The sequence below is a fragment of the Lipomyces arxii genome (genome assembly GCF_038497795.1).
Source record: "Lipomyces arxii strain Phaff 12-163 unplaced genomic scaffold V1512scaffold_1, whole genome shotgun sequence".
Lineage (NCBI taxonomy): Eukaryota > Fungi > Ascomycota > Lipomycetes > Lipomycetales > Lipomycetaceae > Lipomyces > Lipomyces arxii.
This window is the reverse complement of record NW_027117700.1, coordinates 644,832-656,334: the sequence shown is the minus strand read 5'-3', so window position 1 is coordinate 656,334 and position 11,503 is coordinate 644,832. Positions and strand designations below refer to the sequence as shown.

The 11,503-nt window shown below is 44.8% G+C and overlaps 5 protein-coding genes across 5 annotated transcripts; 3 read left to right on the top strand and 2 right to left on the bottom strand.

Moving 5' to 3' along the window:
- Window positions 1-672: 672 nt before the first annotated feature.
- V1512DRAFT_256396 (glycosyl hydrolase family 3 N terminal domain-containing protein) lies at window positions 673-4,044 on the top strand. Its single transcript, XM_066915007.1, has 4 exons — window positions 673-1,270; window positions 1,320-1,790; window positions 1,838-2,640; window positions 2,688-4,044. The coding sequence occupies exons 1-4, from the start codon at window positions 1,165-1,167 to the stop codon at window positions 3,918-3,920; spliced, it is 2,613 nt and encodes an 870-aa protein (XP_066774219.1). The 5' UTR covers window positions 673-1,164; the 3' UTR covers window positions 3,921-4,044.
- Window positions 4,045-4,113: 69 nt separating this feature from the next.
- Window positions 4,114-5,050, bottom strand: V1512DRAFT_10091 (uncharacterized protein). Its single transcript, XM_066912855.1, has one exon. The coding sequence runs from the start codon at window positions 4,832-4,834 to the stop codon at window positions 4,307-4,309; it is 528 nt and encodes a 175-aa protein (XP_066774218.1). The 5' UTR covers window positions 4,835-5,050; the 3' UTR covers window positions 4,114-4,306.
- A 16-nt stretch (window positions 5,051-5,066) lies between these two features.
- V1512DRAFT_256394 (uncharacterized protein) lies at window positions 5,067-6,108 on the top strand. The gene is made up of 3 exons (XM_066915006.1): window positions 5,067-5,433; window positions 5,478-5,542; window positions 5,593-6,108. The coding sequence occupies exons 1-3, from the start codon at window positions 5,094-5,096 to the stop codon at window positions 5,914-5,916; spliced, it is 729 nt and encodes a 242-aa protein (XP_066774217.1). The 5' UTR covers window positions 5,067-5,093; the 3' UTR covers window positions 5,917-6,108.
- Window positions 5,969-8,208, bottom strand: V1512DRAFT_256389 (WD40-repeat-containing domain protein). Its single transcript, XM_066915005.1, has 3 exons — window positions 6,888-8,208; window positions 6,656-6,832; window positions 5,969-6,598 (listed from the first exon to the last, which is right to left on the bottom strand). The coding sequence occupies exons 1-3, from the start codon at window positions 7,972-7,974 to the stop codon at window positions 6,174-6,176; spliced, it is 1,689 nt and encodes a 562-aa protein (XP_066774216.1). The 5' UTR covers window positions 7,975-8,208; the 3' UTR covers window positions 5,969-6,173.
- A 242-nt stretch (window positions 8,209-8,450) lies between these two features.
- V1512DRAFT_284553 (glycoside hydrolase) lies at window positions 8,451-11,171 on the top strand (the record flags this gene model as incomplete). Its single annotated transcript, XM_066918023.1, has 3 exons — window positions 8,451-8,478; window positions 8,536-9,393; window positions 9,443-11,171. 3 exons carry the CDS (start codon window positions 8,451-8,453, stop codon window positions 10,987-10,989), a joined length of 2,433 nt encoding a protein of 810 aa, XP_066774215.1. The 3' UTR covers window positions 10,990-11,171.
- Window positions 11,172-11,503: the final 332 nt, after the last annotated feature.

Genomic DNA, 11,503 nt, shown 5'->3' with positions numbered 1-11,503 from the left:
GGTGGTGCCGTTTCACGATTCGGTGAAGTGGTAGATGTATGTGTACGGACCAACCGGCGTGAACTTGAGATTTATCCGGGCTAATTGTTTCGCAATTAAGATATTCCGACATCCAAACTATTGGAGAACGTCACTTGACCTTCGGACTATTATTGTCTTACATTCAAGTCTTGTGAGACCAGGTATCTGCTTGTTTGCGTCATACTATATTTATCCGTGCATTTAGCTAGCATTGTATTCTGAAACTTTCCCGCGGGGTCAGGTACCCGAAAATTTAATCCACCATTAGATCTTGAATACAAGTTGCAATAATTTAACAGGGAGAGTAAGTTGCAATAATTTAATAGGAATAGCCAATTCTACATTATGTAAATAAGCTTTTTTCTGTAGAAATTTCATACCGTTTGATAGAATAAAATAAATTAAAGGCTGTGCTTTGTCCTTCCATTTTTTAAGTCTGCATTGGGGGTTCAGCCAAAACTACACCAGAGCCGAAATTACGGTCCGGCTAATTTTGAGCACCGCGTAATTTCATTGGCTCTATAATTATAATTCAATGGTAGAATAGTAATCTCCGGAAGCTAAGTACAGCCTCCTCGTGCGGGGCACTGGACTCAACATTTTAAACTTTTAAGCTCATTGGGACGAGTGACCCCGAGATTTTTTTTTGCTGTGCAATTCAACTCATCTTCCCCGCAACTTGACAGCAAGATCATTTTGATTTATTTGTAAAAACTGATGTCAGGTTTTGTTAGATGTAGTGCAAACATTTAGAGTTTCCAATGCACAACAAAAATAGTGACATAATCTGGTTTGGTGACGTTCACCATACAGTTCATCTTAAGCTGCATGTCGGCGGTTGTCGGCCCGTGAAGGTGTAGGGCTCAATTACTACTGTATCGTTTTGTATATTGCTGTGCTGTACTGTTTTCTCCGCTTGTTCCTACCCCACTAAATATCGGTTAAATTCATTACGACTGTTCTGGATCGAGAGAACAAATGAATTGCATTAATGATGTCAAGTCGGGCAATATACCTTAAAATATTACCGCAAGGATAGGTATATGACAAACCACAGTCATTCTGTATTTCTGTACAGAAAAATATAAAAGGGTCCTTTCTGACCTCGATGGTAAGTAGAAAGTCGTCGAAATCAAGAACGCAATGAAAACATACGGATTGCTCTGTGCGCTTATTGGCTTCTTTTTACTAAGTTGCCTACATACACAAGCAGCCATCGATGGTCTTTCTCCTCCCGTCTATCCCTCACGTAAGTTCTGACGATTGTGTTCTCCGAGGAAATTGCTCACAGAATATAGCCATGGGCGGTATGATCAATGGAGAGTGGCAGGCAGCGTATGCCAGAGCTCGAGAACTCGTCAAGGGTTTAACTCTTGTTGAAAAAATTAACATCACTACTGGAACTGGGTGGATGATGGGTCCCTGTGTTGGTAACACCGGTGAAATCCCCAGAGTTGGCTTCCCTTCTCTCTGTCTACAAGACTCACCAACCGGTATCAGAATGACTGACTTTAACTCTGTATTTCCTGCCGGTCTTTCTGTTGCTGCTACGTTCAATAAGAACTTGATGTATTTACGTGGACGAGCTATGGGCCAGGAGAACAGGGCTAAGGGTATTAACGCCATACTGGGTCCTTGTCTTGGCCCTATTGGCAGGGCCCCGGAAGGTGGGCGCAACTGGGAAGCATTTGGGTCTGATCCATATTTGCAAGGCGTAGCATCTTTTCAGACTGTTCAGGGAATCCAAGAGGAAGGTGTCATGGCTACCGGTATGTGACTTGCATCGGAGATTATCAAAATCACTAATGAGCGTTAGCAAAACATTATATTTTGAATGAACAAGAGCATTTTAGACAGCAACTTCCATGGGTCGAGCAGTTTGGTTTCAGAAATTTGACTGATGCTTACAGCAGCAACGTGGACGAACGTGCGCTGAGAGAAATTTACGTCTGGCCATTTGCTGATGCAGTCCGTGCTGGTGCCGCGTCAGTCATGTGCTCTTACAATCAAGCGAACGGTTCTCAGGCCTGCCAAAATAGCTATTTGCTCAACGGCGTTTTAAAAGATGAGTTGGGCTTTCAAGGATTTGTCATGTCTGACTGGGGCGGTCAGAGAAGCGGAGTTGCTAGTGTTTTGGCTGGATTAGATATGTCAATGCCTGGAGATGGTGTAGCATTTGGTGTTGGCAACTCTATTATAGGCGCCAATCTGACCATCGCCGTCTTGAACGGCTCGGTGCCATTATGGAGAGTGGACGATATGGCTACCCGTATTGTTGCATCTTATTTCAAAGTCGGCCAAGACTCTCCTACATATCCAGAGCCAAACTTTTCATCATGGACTTTTGCAGATCAGGGTCCACTGATTGCTGGGGCCGCCATGAGTAATGACTCTAGAGTCCCTGTAGGTACTGTCAATTATCATGTTGATGCTCGTGGATCTTTGAGCTCACAAGTGGTTCGCGAGGTTGCGACTGAAAGTATTGTCCTGGTGAAGAACACGAGAAACGCACTGCCTTTGAGAGCAAAAAGCCTTGCATTGATAGGTTCAGCCGCCGGCCCTGCTGAGGATGGACCCAACGCTTGTCCTGATCGTGGATGCAATAATGGAACTTTAGGCGTAAGCACACTCAGCTTATAGTCAAACTTAGCTAATCTTTTATGTAGACTGGCTGGGGATCAGGATCAGCAAACTTTCCTTATCTCGTGTCTGCTTTAGATGCTATCACGCCTGAAGCCATTCAGCGGGGAATAACGCTTGATTTTCATTTGGAAGACTACAATGTTAACCCTAGTATGGCCGCTCTTGCTGATGCAGCTATTGTATTCATTACTTCTGATGCTGGCGAGGGATATATCAGTGTTGAAGGAAATATTGGTGACCGCAACAATCTGTATCCGTGGTACAACGGTACTGATCTAGTCAAGGCTGTGGCTGCAGTGAACAACAACACAATCGTGGTGATTGAAAGTGTTGGCCAAGTTGACATGGAGCCTTGGATTGAGCACACTAACGTAACTGCGGTGATGTATGCGCTGGTGGCTGGTCAAGATGTCGGTTACGCCATTAGTGACGTGCTGTTTGGGAATGTTTCGCCGTCTGGAAAGTTGCCGTTTACAATCGCAAAGAATTTAAGTGATTATCCCGCGACAGTTATGTATAGGCCGAACGCGGATGCACCCCAGATCAATTTCACGGAGAGCATCTATATTGACTACCGGCATTTTGACAAGTATGACATTACGCCTCGGTATGAGTTTGGGTACGGTCTGAGCTATGCGACATTTGACATTGGCGGCTTTACAATGAATCACGCTTTCGGTGCGATTACAACAGAAACTCCACCGATGGCTCCGCCGTACCTTAAATCGTTCTTTATGGACGACAAAGTCCCGAGTCCCGAGTCTGTTGTGTATCCTGATGATATTCCACGTTACAGAGACTTTCTTTATCCTTATCTTACCAACTGGACTGCTGATTCCATTGAGTACGACAGAACAGCTTATCCTTATCCTGCTGGGTACTCTGAAGATCAACCGGAAGCACCTTCTCCAGCTGGAGGCGGCTCTGGTGGAAACCCGGCACTCTGGGACGTCTTGGTCCAGATCCAGGCTAAAGTGACCAACACCGGCTCTGTCGGAGGCGCAGAAGTCGTTCAACTCTACGTTTCCTACCCCGAGGTAGAAGGTGTTGAGTTTCCTGTGAGGGCGTTCCGTGGCTTTGAAAAAGTGGGGTTGTCGCCTGGCGAGAGCGCGACTGTGAACTTTGACTTGATGAGAAGAGATTTGAGTTATTTTGATTCGGTTTCTAGGAACTACTTGCTTCCAAGAGGAAAGTATACGTACTGGATTGGAAACAGTAGCCGCAACGTGGTGGATGCTGGTTCGTTTTACTTTTAAGGTTCTTCGAAGAACTGGGGAAGCGCACTGCCCATAATTCAACTTAGCGTGGTATGAGAGGCGCGAAAGCTTTGGCGTTTTTTGTTCTGTAGTGTGAGCGCAATTTTTAAAATCTTGTTCCATGCAGTTTGTAGATCGAGCTCCATTGTCATTCCTAAACTAGCGCAAGCACACGGTGAACTGTTGACTGTAAGCAATTCCATATTTAACATAAAACTCAGCAGCCCGATCCAAATCAAACATTCAATCATAGCAACCTGAGCATATTAACCAATCCACGACACAATGCATCCTACAATTTGTCGCTCAATCGAATAATGTATCAAACACCCTTCAATTCCTTATTCTTTAAGCCTAAAACACTTTCCGTACAGATGTCCAACCATTTACAAAGATAGCGAGTAGGAGTATTCATCTTCGACATTCTGCGAGATCCAAAGAACAACACAACTGAACATAAACAGTCCGTTTCCAATTACATTGCTGATGCCGAAATACAGCGTTGGCCATGGATACTGCGGAACAATGTACTTTAAAATCAAGACCACGATGCTACCGGCAAAACCCCCGGCCAACAAAGCAAATCCCATAAACAGCACTAGCCGAGCCTTCCAGGCTACATTGTCGCCTCCGTACGAATACGATGCATCACCGGCCAACTTGGCCTTGTCGATTGAGTTGATGACGATGATTCCAAACACTGAGCACAGACTTGGCAGCCAATCGACGAATCTGACGTGGACATCCGATCCATTGAAATTTTTTGAGTAGATTGCAGAGTCCAAGAAAAACCAAAATCCGAGCGCGAACAAGCCACCGGCAAGATAAACACCCGCCGCTCGAACGTGAGCAGACGATGGGAGAGCTGGAAGTGGGATTGGGAAGCGGAATAACTTTGGTCCTGAGCCTGACATTGTAACCGGAATTCTTAATCAATAAAAATAAAGTGACACAATCACCAATTGACTTTTGTTTCTGACTATTTGGATTGTGGTCGTTGATGTGAATCTGGAGGCAAATAGCACAATTGTGAGCAACGTCGTCGACGATTATAGCCTCGTCAAAATTACTCGGGTACTAAACCCATCAATGGTAATGTTTCAGGGGTAACTATCCGATATTCGAGGTCAATAATATTTCTGCGAAGCCGAGACATATATCACGTAGTTTGCAATGGCATCGTCAAGTCGAAATGAATACGATCGCAGGCGGAATCCGCCAGGATGGCGTGTGCCGCGGGCGCCATACAACCCATTTGACCCTGAAGATCAACGACCTGCAGAAGGATACCCGTCTGAATACAACAAGCCAATCTCAAAGTCATGGTCGGTCAGGGCCGGAGAAAATCAAGATTACAGACAGTTTATCGACCGAATGCGTATGCAGGCATATCCCGGTAGTGCGCCGGCCAGTGATATGTATCCTGGACGCTTCAAAGTTCTACGACGGCTCCAAGGTGCTAGCGACGGGTTTTCAAAGGGAACACACATGACTTCACTTATTCTTTGCGGAGGTTGGTTTATATTATACATATGTAGGAGCTAGCTGACTGTGTAGCTGTCATTTGTTATGGTACATTTTTCTACAGGTGGAACGACGGTTATAGCAACATTTTCTCTGGAGTACGCTCTACTTTTTAGTATTTTGGCACATGCTGACTTTGAATGTATAGCCATACCGACTTCAGCTACGCATTAAAAGAATGATATTAGGCGGTCTTACACAACAACAAGAAGAAGATCTCTCAAAGGGAGTACGAGTCCGACTTTCCCGTGTCATTGATTCAGCCGAGGGAGGTACTCCAGTCATGGAAGACACAAAGCTTGCATTAGAACGGCCGAGAAGAACACATATGATTGAGGTCGAACGAACACGGCAAGATTTGGAAGAACAGGCTTTGCGCCAGTCTGTCCTGTCCGCTTCGGATAACGTCGATATGGTCATAGCTGCTAGCGCGAACAATGATAATCGCAAGCGATGGTACAAGTTTTGGTGATGAGAACGATCGCTTTTGTAAATTTATAGATATGTGTATACTGCTATAGGAAGGAGACTTAATGAAGTTTTATTAAGAGTCATAATGAGCTTTGCTCACAATGATGAAGACAATGGTGTAAGAATAATCAAAAGAAAAGCAAGCCGATTTTTTTCAAACCATTGACATGGAAAAGCAAAAGTGTGCAATAGGGTATCAAGTCTGCAGTGCAAATACAAAAAAAAGACAAACAAGCTGGCGCAATAGCAAAAGCTAAATTATCGGATGACCTCTAGCGGATCTTTTTCAATGCCTTCACACAGCTCTAGAATATCACTGCCGAAAATGCCATTGTCCCAGTGCGAAACACGGAGCTGACTCTTTTCATCCCAAAACTCGTAAAAGCGAACAGTGTCATCACTGGCGGCTGCGCAAATCTTTCCCCCACCTGGCGATTGAACCGCATACAAACACCTCAGATCTTCTTCCCATGGAATTTGAATGATTGGGCGACAATCGGGATACGAGTAAAGCGCCATGCGAATTGGGTGCTCCGGATTCGCATAACCAAATGTAGCTGCAATTTCTTTTGAACTTACCGACCAAATCAATGACGTGACTTGTGCATTAGTGGTGAACGAATTGACGAGCGATCCGGATTTCGTGTGCCAGAACCTGACTGTTCGATCATTACTACCGCCACCTAAAATTTGTCAGTTCGTTGAACCCAGACGGTACAAACCAGATTCTCGATAAGTACCAGTGGCCAGAAGTGACGGAGACCAAGGACAGTACGCAAGTGCTTTCACTGCCGCGCGATGATCCCATCTGTATCGAGGAGTTGTTGCTGGGCCATTAGGACCAACGTCCCAAATCGTGCAGGTATTATCGTTTGCACCTACTGCCATTTGGTCACCAAATGGATTAAACGCAATGCCTAAATGTAAAAATTGTCAGAATGTTCGCACTACTAGGTTTTCAAGAAAGCCAACCGCATATTTGTTGACTATGTCCTTTCGTTTGGCCAGTTATTTGAAGGGCAGATTCATCGCTAGGAAGGCCAGAGGCAGACAGAGCAAATTTCAAGATACTGCCGATCTCGTCACCAATATAACACTCGTAAAATAAGGGCTCGGTCCCATCTTTTAATGCCGGACGCCATGTTATACAGCAAAGCCCATAATTGTGCGTGTATTCTGCCGCAACGACTTTCAAAAGCATAACCCAGCACGAAATCGTACCGTCCATTCGCCCAATCACCAAAGTTTTCCCATTAGGAGCAAAAGACAAACAAGCCACAGGCGAATCACCCATGTCAGGTAACAGTACAGCTCCTGAGGTCTCACGCCAGATATACACTTGATTCCCAAGACCAACGGCCAGTTCCCCCGTCGTGCTGGACCATGCTAGTAAATTTGTGTAAAAGTCATCTCGAAGACCAGGTGCGTCGAGTACCCGATATGGCGCGCGGCTGAGAATCCGCTTTAAGTTGTATGCCGCCTTTCTAGTTTTACCGCTGCCGTCGTAACTAGCCTTTGCCGACACGCCGGCCACAACTGCCCTGATTGCTTCGGCGCTTACCAGCTCCTTATCTGACATTACAAACTTCGCTTCTTGTAATTTGCTACCGGATTGAAAGTTTAACACTCGTGTAGGACGGGGAGAAACCGAGTTGGGGATCCCAAGCGCAGACGCTATTGCTGCGCCTGTGTCTGGAGAAGTTGCAATACGGCTACCGGGAGCACTGTGATGACGGGCCCTAGCAGCTGGATACGTTGGCGGGCAATCGACGTGGAACACTGGCGTTGAAGAAGAAGAGGGAATGAATCTGTCTGGACTGAGAGCACCACGACTAGATAATATACGGTGACGCCGTTTCGAAACATTTGAATCCGATGACGAAGCCGAGCTCGCTGACACTGGCGACCATAAACTAGAGACCGGGCTGCTGAATGCTGAACTTGGCGATTCGCCTACTGAAGACGGCGAGCTGTTGGATCTGTAATGGCCGGAAGGATTGAGTGTGGGAAAAGATCCAAGAGATCTAGCCTGAACGCCTCTTTGCTCAAAGTTACTCATATGCCTTGCCTTTTCCGATGTGTAACAATGCCAAAAGTGGCTGCTTATCGTTCGAATGTATAGATATAAGGATTTGATCTCTGACCAGTCCAACTACAAATCAGCAAACTTAGTCTAAAATTTTGCACCACAAATTGGATAAGCCAAAAAATCGTATAAGTGAATTGTAAAGAACGTAAAATGGAACGCAGTTGCGAGTCAAAGAAGCAGTTCAGCCGTGATGAGCTGAACATGTGAAGACGCGTCTGGTCTGGTCGAGCTGGACGCGTAAATAATGTTTACTTCCAGTTCAAAGTTATTTATGCCATAAATGTGAAATATTGTAATTACAATATAAAGTTTACGAATGCATACCCCTGAACCATGATTTGCATAGTGCTTCCACTGCTGCCACAGACGCTGGAATACTCCGTACACGGATCAATCACGAATTATTGTAGGATCAGAGTATATCCAACTGAAGAGTATTATGCCGAATGCTTATTAAACAAATTGCTTTTGGTTGTATACTTGTATTTTGCGCTTTCGCGAGCGCAGATGAGTTTGACGATGAGTTTGAAGACGAGTTTGAAAGTACACACTTATATGAAGATGATAGTGCCCGACTCCTGCTCTCTGAACATGCGCGAGAGACCAACGCGTCGCTGAAATGGGGACCGTATAGACCAAATTTGTATATGGGAATCCGTCCACGTGGACTGCCTCAATCGTTTCTGTCGGGACTGATGTGGTATAATGTTGATTCGTACAGTGCAATTCAAAAGACTCGCCATTCGTGCGAACAGAGCGACGAAATGTCTGGTTATGGATGGGAGACGTACGACACACGCGATGGAGGACGACAGGTGATGCATGACACTACGCACAAAGTTGACATCACGACAGAGTTTGTGAAAGACGGTGCAAGCTGGGGATTGCGAGTAAAAGGCAAACCGACCCAGCCTGACGTTAATACTGCGGTTGTTTTTTACTTTGGTACTGAAGGTTTATCAGAGAGTCATCTTGCTACCAAGTTTAGTGATTTGGGATACTTGCAAGACACGGCATATGGCGGATTCATTAATGATCTTGGTAAATTTGATTTGACAGTCACCCGTGGTCCTGCTAGCAATCAAGGCCCGCCTGATGGCAATTCGGTGGCAACCGCACAGTTGGGTGACAGAATACACGCCAGGTCTCTGACCGTTGATCCAGCTACATTGTGGAAAGCGAAAGAGTACTATATGAAGATAACACAGGACCGAATTGAGCAGATTCAACGCATGATTACGAGTCGGGACCAGCTGCCTATACCTTCTCAACTGTTTAACTTGAATGATGACGGTGGCCAAGGAAATTTGCATTTTGTTCAGCGAAATTTCATGGGCGAGTTTCAATTTGACATTTTATTCAACGGCCAAAGTGAAACGCCACTGACCTGTGAGTACAGATTTTGTGTAACAGTGATAGCCGCTAACAATTGAAAAAGCTGCGAAGGTGACTCACCTTCTAGAGTCTGCGATGAGCTCCTTTGACAACCGATATTCAGAGGTATTTGCACCTTCTGCGCCTTACAACACGGCTGAGCACATTGCATTTGGTAAAGCTTTGATTTCCAATGTGATGGGTGGTATTGGCTATTTTCACGGATCTTCTTTAGTTGATCGATCAGAAGGTGCCTATGATGATGAGGAAGAGGAAAACTTCTGGCTGAATCGAGGACCACCAGAAATCACCGAGACCGAACCGCTCAATTTATTTTCCGGTGTCCCTTCTCGTCCTTTTTTCCCCCGAGGGTTTTACTGGGACGAAGGATTTCATCTTATTCCGACGTTAAAATGGGATCCGGACTTGGGTCTTGAGATTCTGAAAAGTTGGTTTAAGTTAACAGACGACGAAGGCTGGATTGCTCGTGAACAGATTTTGGGACACGAAGCTCGAAGCAAAGTACCACAAGAGTTTCAGACACAAATTCCAACTTTTGCTAATCCACCGACGCTTATTATTGCACTTGAAGCATTTGTCGAGCAGGTAGAGTCTAGCTCAACTGAGTCGAAGCATGGAATGCCCGTAGGAGACGACATGCCACAGCAGTTTATTAATTTTCCAGAATTTTCTCCGCGTACGGCGTACTTGCGTTCTCCGGCGCTGGCTCGTGCGGCAGTCAAGTCAATGTATCCTACACTAAAGTTACACTACAACTGGTTCCGTCGGACGCAATCTGCGGATATAAAAGCATGGCACGACCCGAATGTCGCACGGCCAATGTCGTGGACAGAGGGATACCGATGGCGGGGACGAACTCCAAATCACTGTTTAACGTCGGGTCTCGATGATTATCCGCGTGCGCTTCCACCACATCCGGCCGAGATGCATGTAGATCTGCTGGCTTGGATGGGTTCGATGACGAGGTCAATGATTAAGATTGGTAGTTTTGTTGGTGCACCGGTATCGGAAATCAAACGTTACAAAGATATTTTAACTGGTATTCAGGGAAATCTTGAAGATTTGCATTGGAGTGAAGAAGCAGGATTGTATTGTGATCTTGGGTGGAATGCCGCTCAAGAAACACGAACGCATGAATGTCACGAGGGGTACGTGTCATTGATTCCATTTATGGTTGGACTAGTCCCGTCAGACAGAGTTGGGTCAATTGTGAAGAAGATTCGAGATCCAGACGGATTATGGTCAAACCACGGGATTCGAAGTCTGTCATTACGCGACTCTGTGTTCGGTACTGATGAGAATTACTGGCGGGGAAGTGTTTGGATACACATGAATTATATGATTTTGACTGCGTTGGAGAATTACTATGATGATCCAGATATTGACAGTGACGTACGTTCACTGATGAGCGATACTTACCAGAAGCTGAGAGTCAATATTGTGGATACTGTTTTCAAAGAATGGCAAGAAACAGGATTTGCGTTTGAACAATATGAACAAGCAACAGGCAAAGGAAAAGGCGTAAAGCATTTTTTGGGTTGGACATCGTTGACTACGATGATTATGAATATGCCTGAAAGATTAAATTAGAAAGGTTTTTCTTGTTTTTTTAAAATAGAATTGATCGATGAGGAACGATGGTAATATCTGCACCATTATTGCATCAAAGTGCTCAAAATCAAGAGTACAAAGTATCATGGAGTAGATAATGCGATGACATAGTGCACAATTATAAACTCCGAGAGAAGACGACGCAATATATTGAATTTCGGTGAAACCTTTTTCGGATACGCATTGGGTAGTTCCGTTTGACCTGCATCACTCAATACGGCAACGTTGCTCGTGGTCAATCCGGTTGTTATACTTAGCAACTGATTATATAATATTTATTATTGTAGGCTAATTAATTACTAATAAAATGGTAATTAAATGTAGATTTCAATGCTTCTTTTCTTATTCAATAAGAACTTTTTGAGGAGGAAATCTTATAGTATTGACTATCGAGCAATTTGCTACTCCGCAGGAGAAATGGCCATAGCGTAGCATCCGGCACAACCGGAACGTTCTTCTACTTTTTTAATCAGATTCAATTGTTAATTAAATA

Excerpts from the sequence above, each read along its gene's own strand:
- V1512DRAFT_256396 (XM_066915007.1), top strand. The coding sequence starts at position 1,165 with ATGAAAACATACGGATTGCTCTGTGCGCTTATTGGCTTCTTTTTACTA. Across the intron at positions 1,791-1,837 it reads GGAAGGTGTCATGGCTACCG|CAAAACATTATATTTTGAAT; the intron begins GTATGTGACTTG and ends AATGAGCGTTAG. Across the intron at positions 2,641-2,687 it reads GCAATAATGGAACTTTAGGC|ACTGGCTGGGGATCAGGATC; the intron begins GTAAGCACACTC and ends TCTTTTATGTAG.
- V1512DRAFT_10091 (XM_066912855.1), bottom strand. The coding sequence starts at position 4,834 with ATGTCAGGCTCAGGACCAAAGTTATTCCGCTTCCCAATCCCACTTCCA.
- V1512DRAFT_256394 (XM_066915006.1), top strand. The coding sequence starts at position 5,094 with ATGGCATCGTCAAGTCGAAATGAATACGATCGCAGGCGGAATCCGCCA. Across the intron at positions 5,434-5,477 it reads TTCACTTATTCTTTGCGGAG|CTGTCATTTGTTATGGTACA; the intron begins GTTGGTTTATAT and ends CTGACTGTGTAG. Across the intron at positions 5,543-5,592 it reads ATAGCAACATTTTCTCTGGA|CCATACCGACTTCAGCTACG; the intron begins GTACGCTCTACT and ends TTGAATGTATAG.
- V1512DRAFT_256389 (XM_066915005.1), bottom strand. The coding sequence starts at position 7,974 with ATGAGTAACTTTGAGCAAAGAGGCGTTCAGGCTAGATCTCTTGGATCT. Across the intron at positions 6,833-6,887 it reads ACATAGTCAACAAATATGCG|GCATTGCGTTTAATCCATTT; the intron begins GTTGGCTTTCTT and ends TTTTACATTTAG. Across the intron at positions 6,599-6,655 it reads TCCGTCACTTCTGGCCACTG|GTGGCGGTAGTAATGATCGA; the intron begins GTACTTATCGAG and ends GACAAATTTTAG.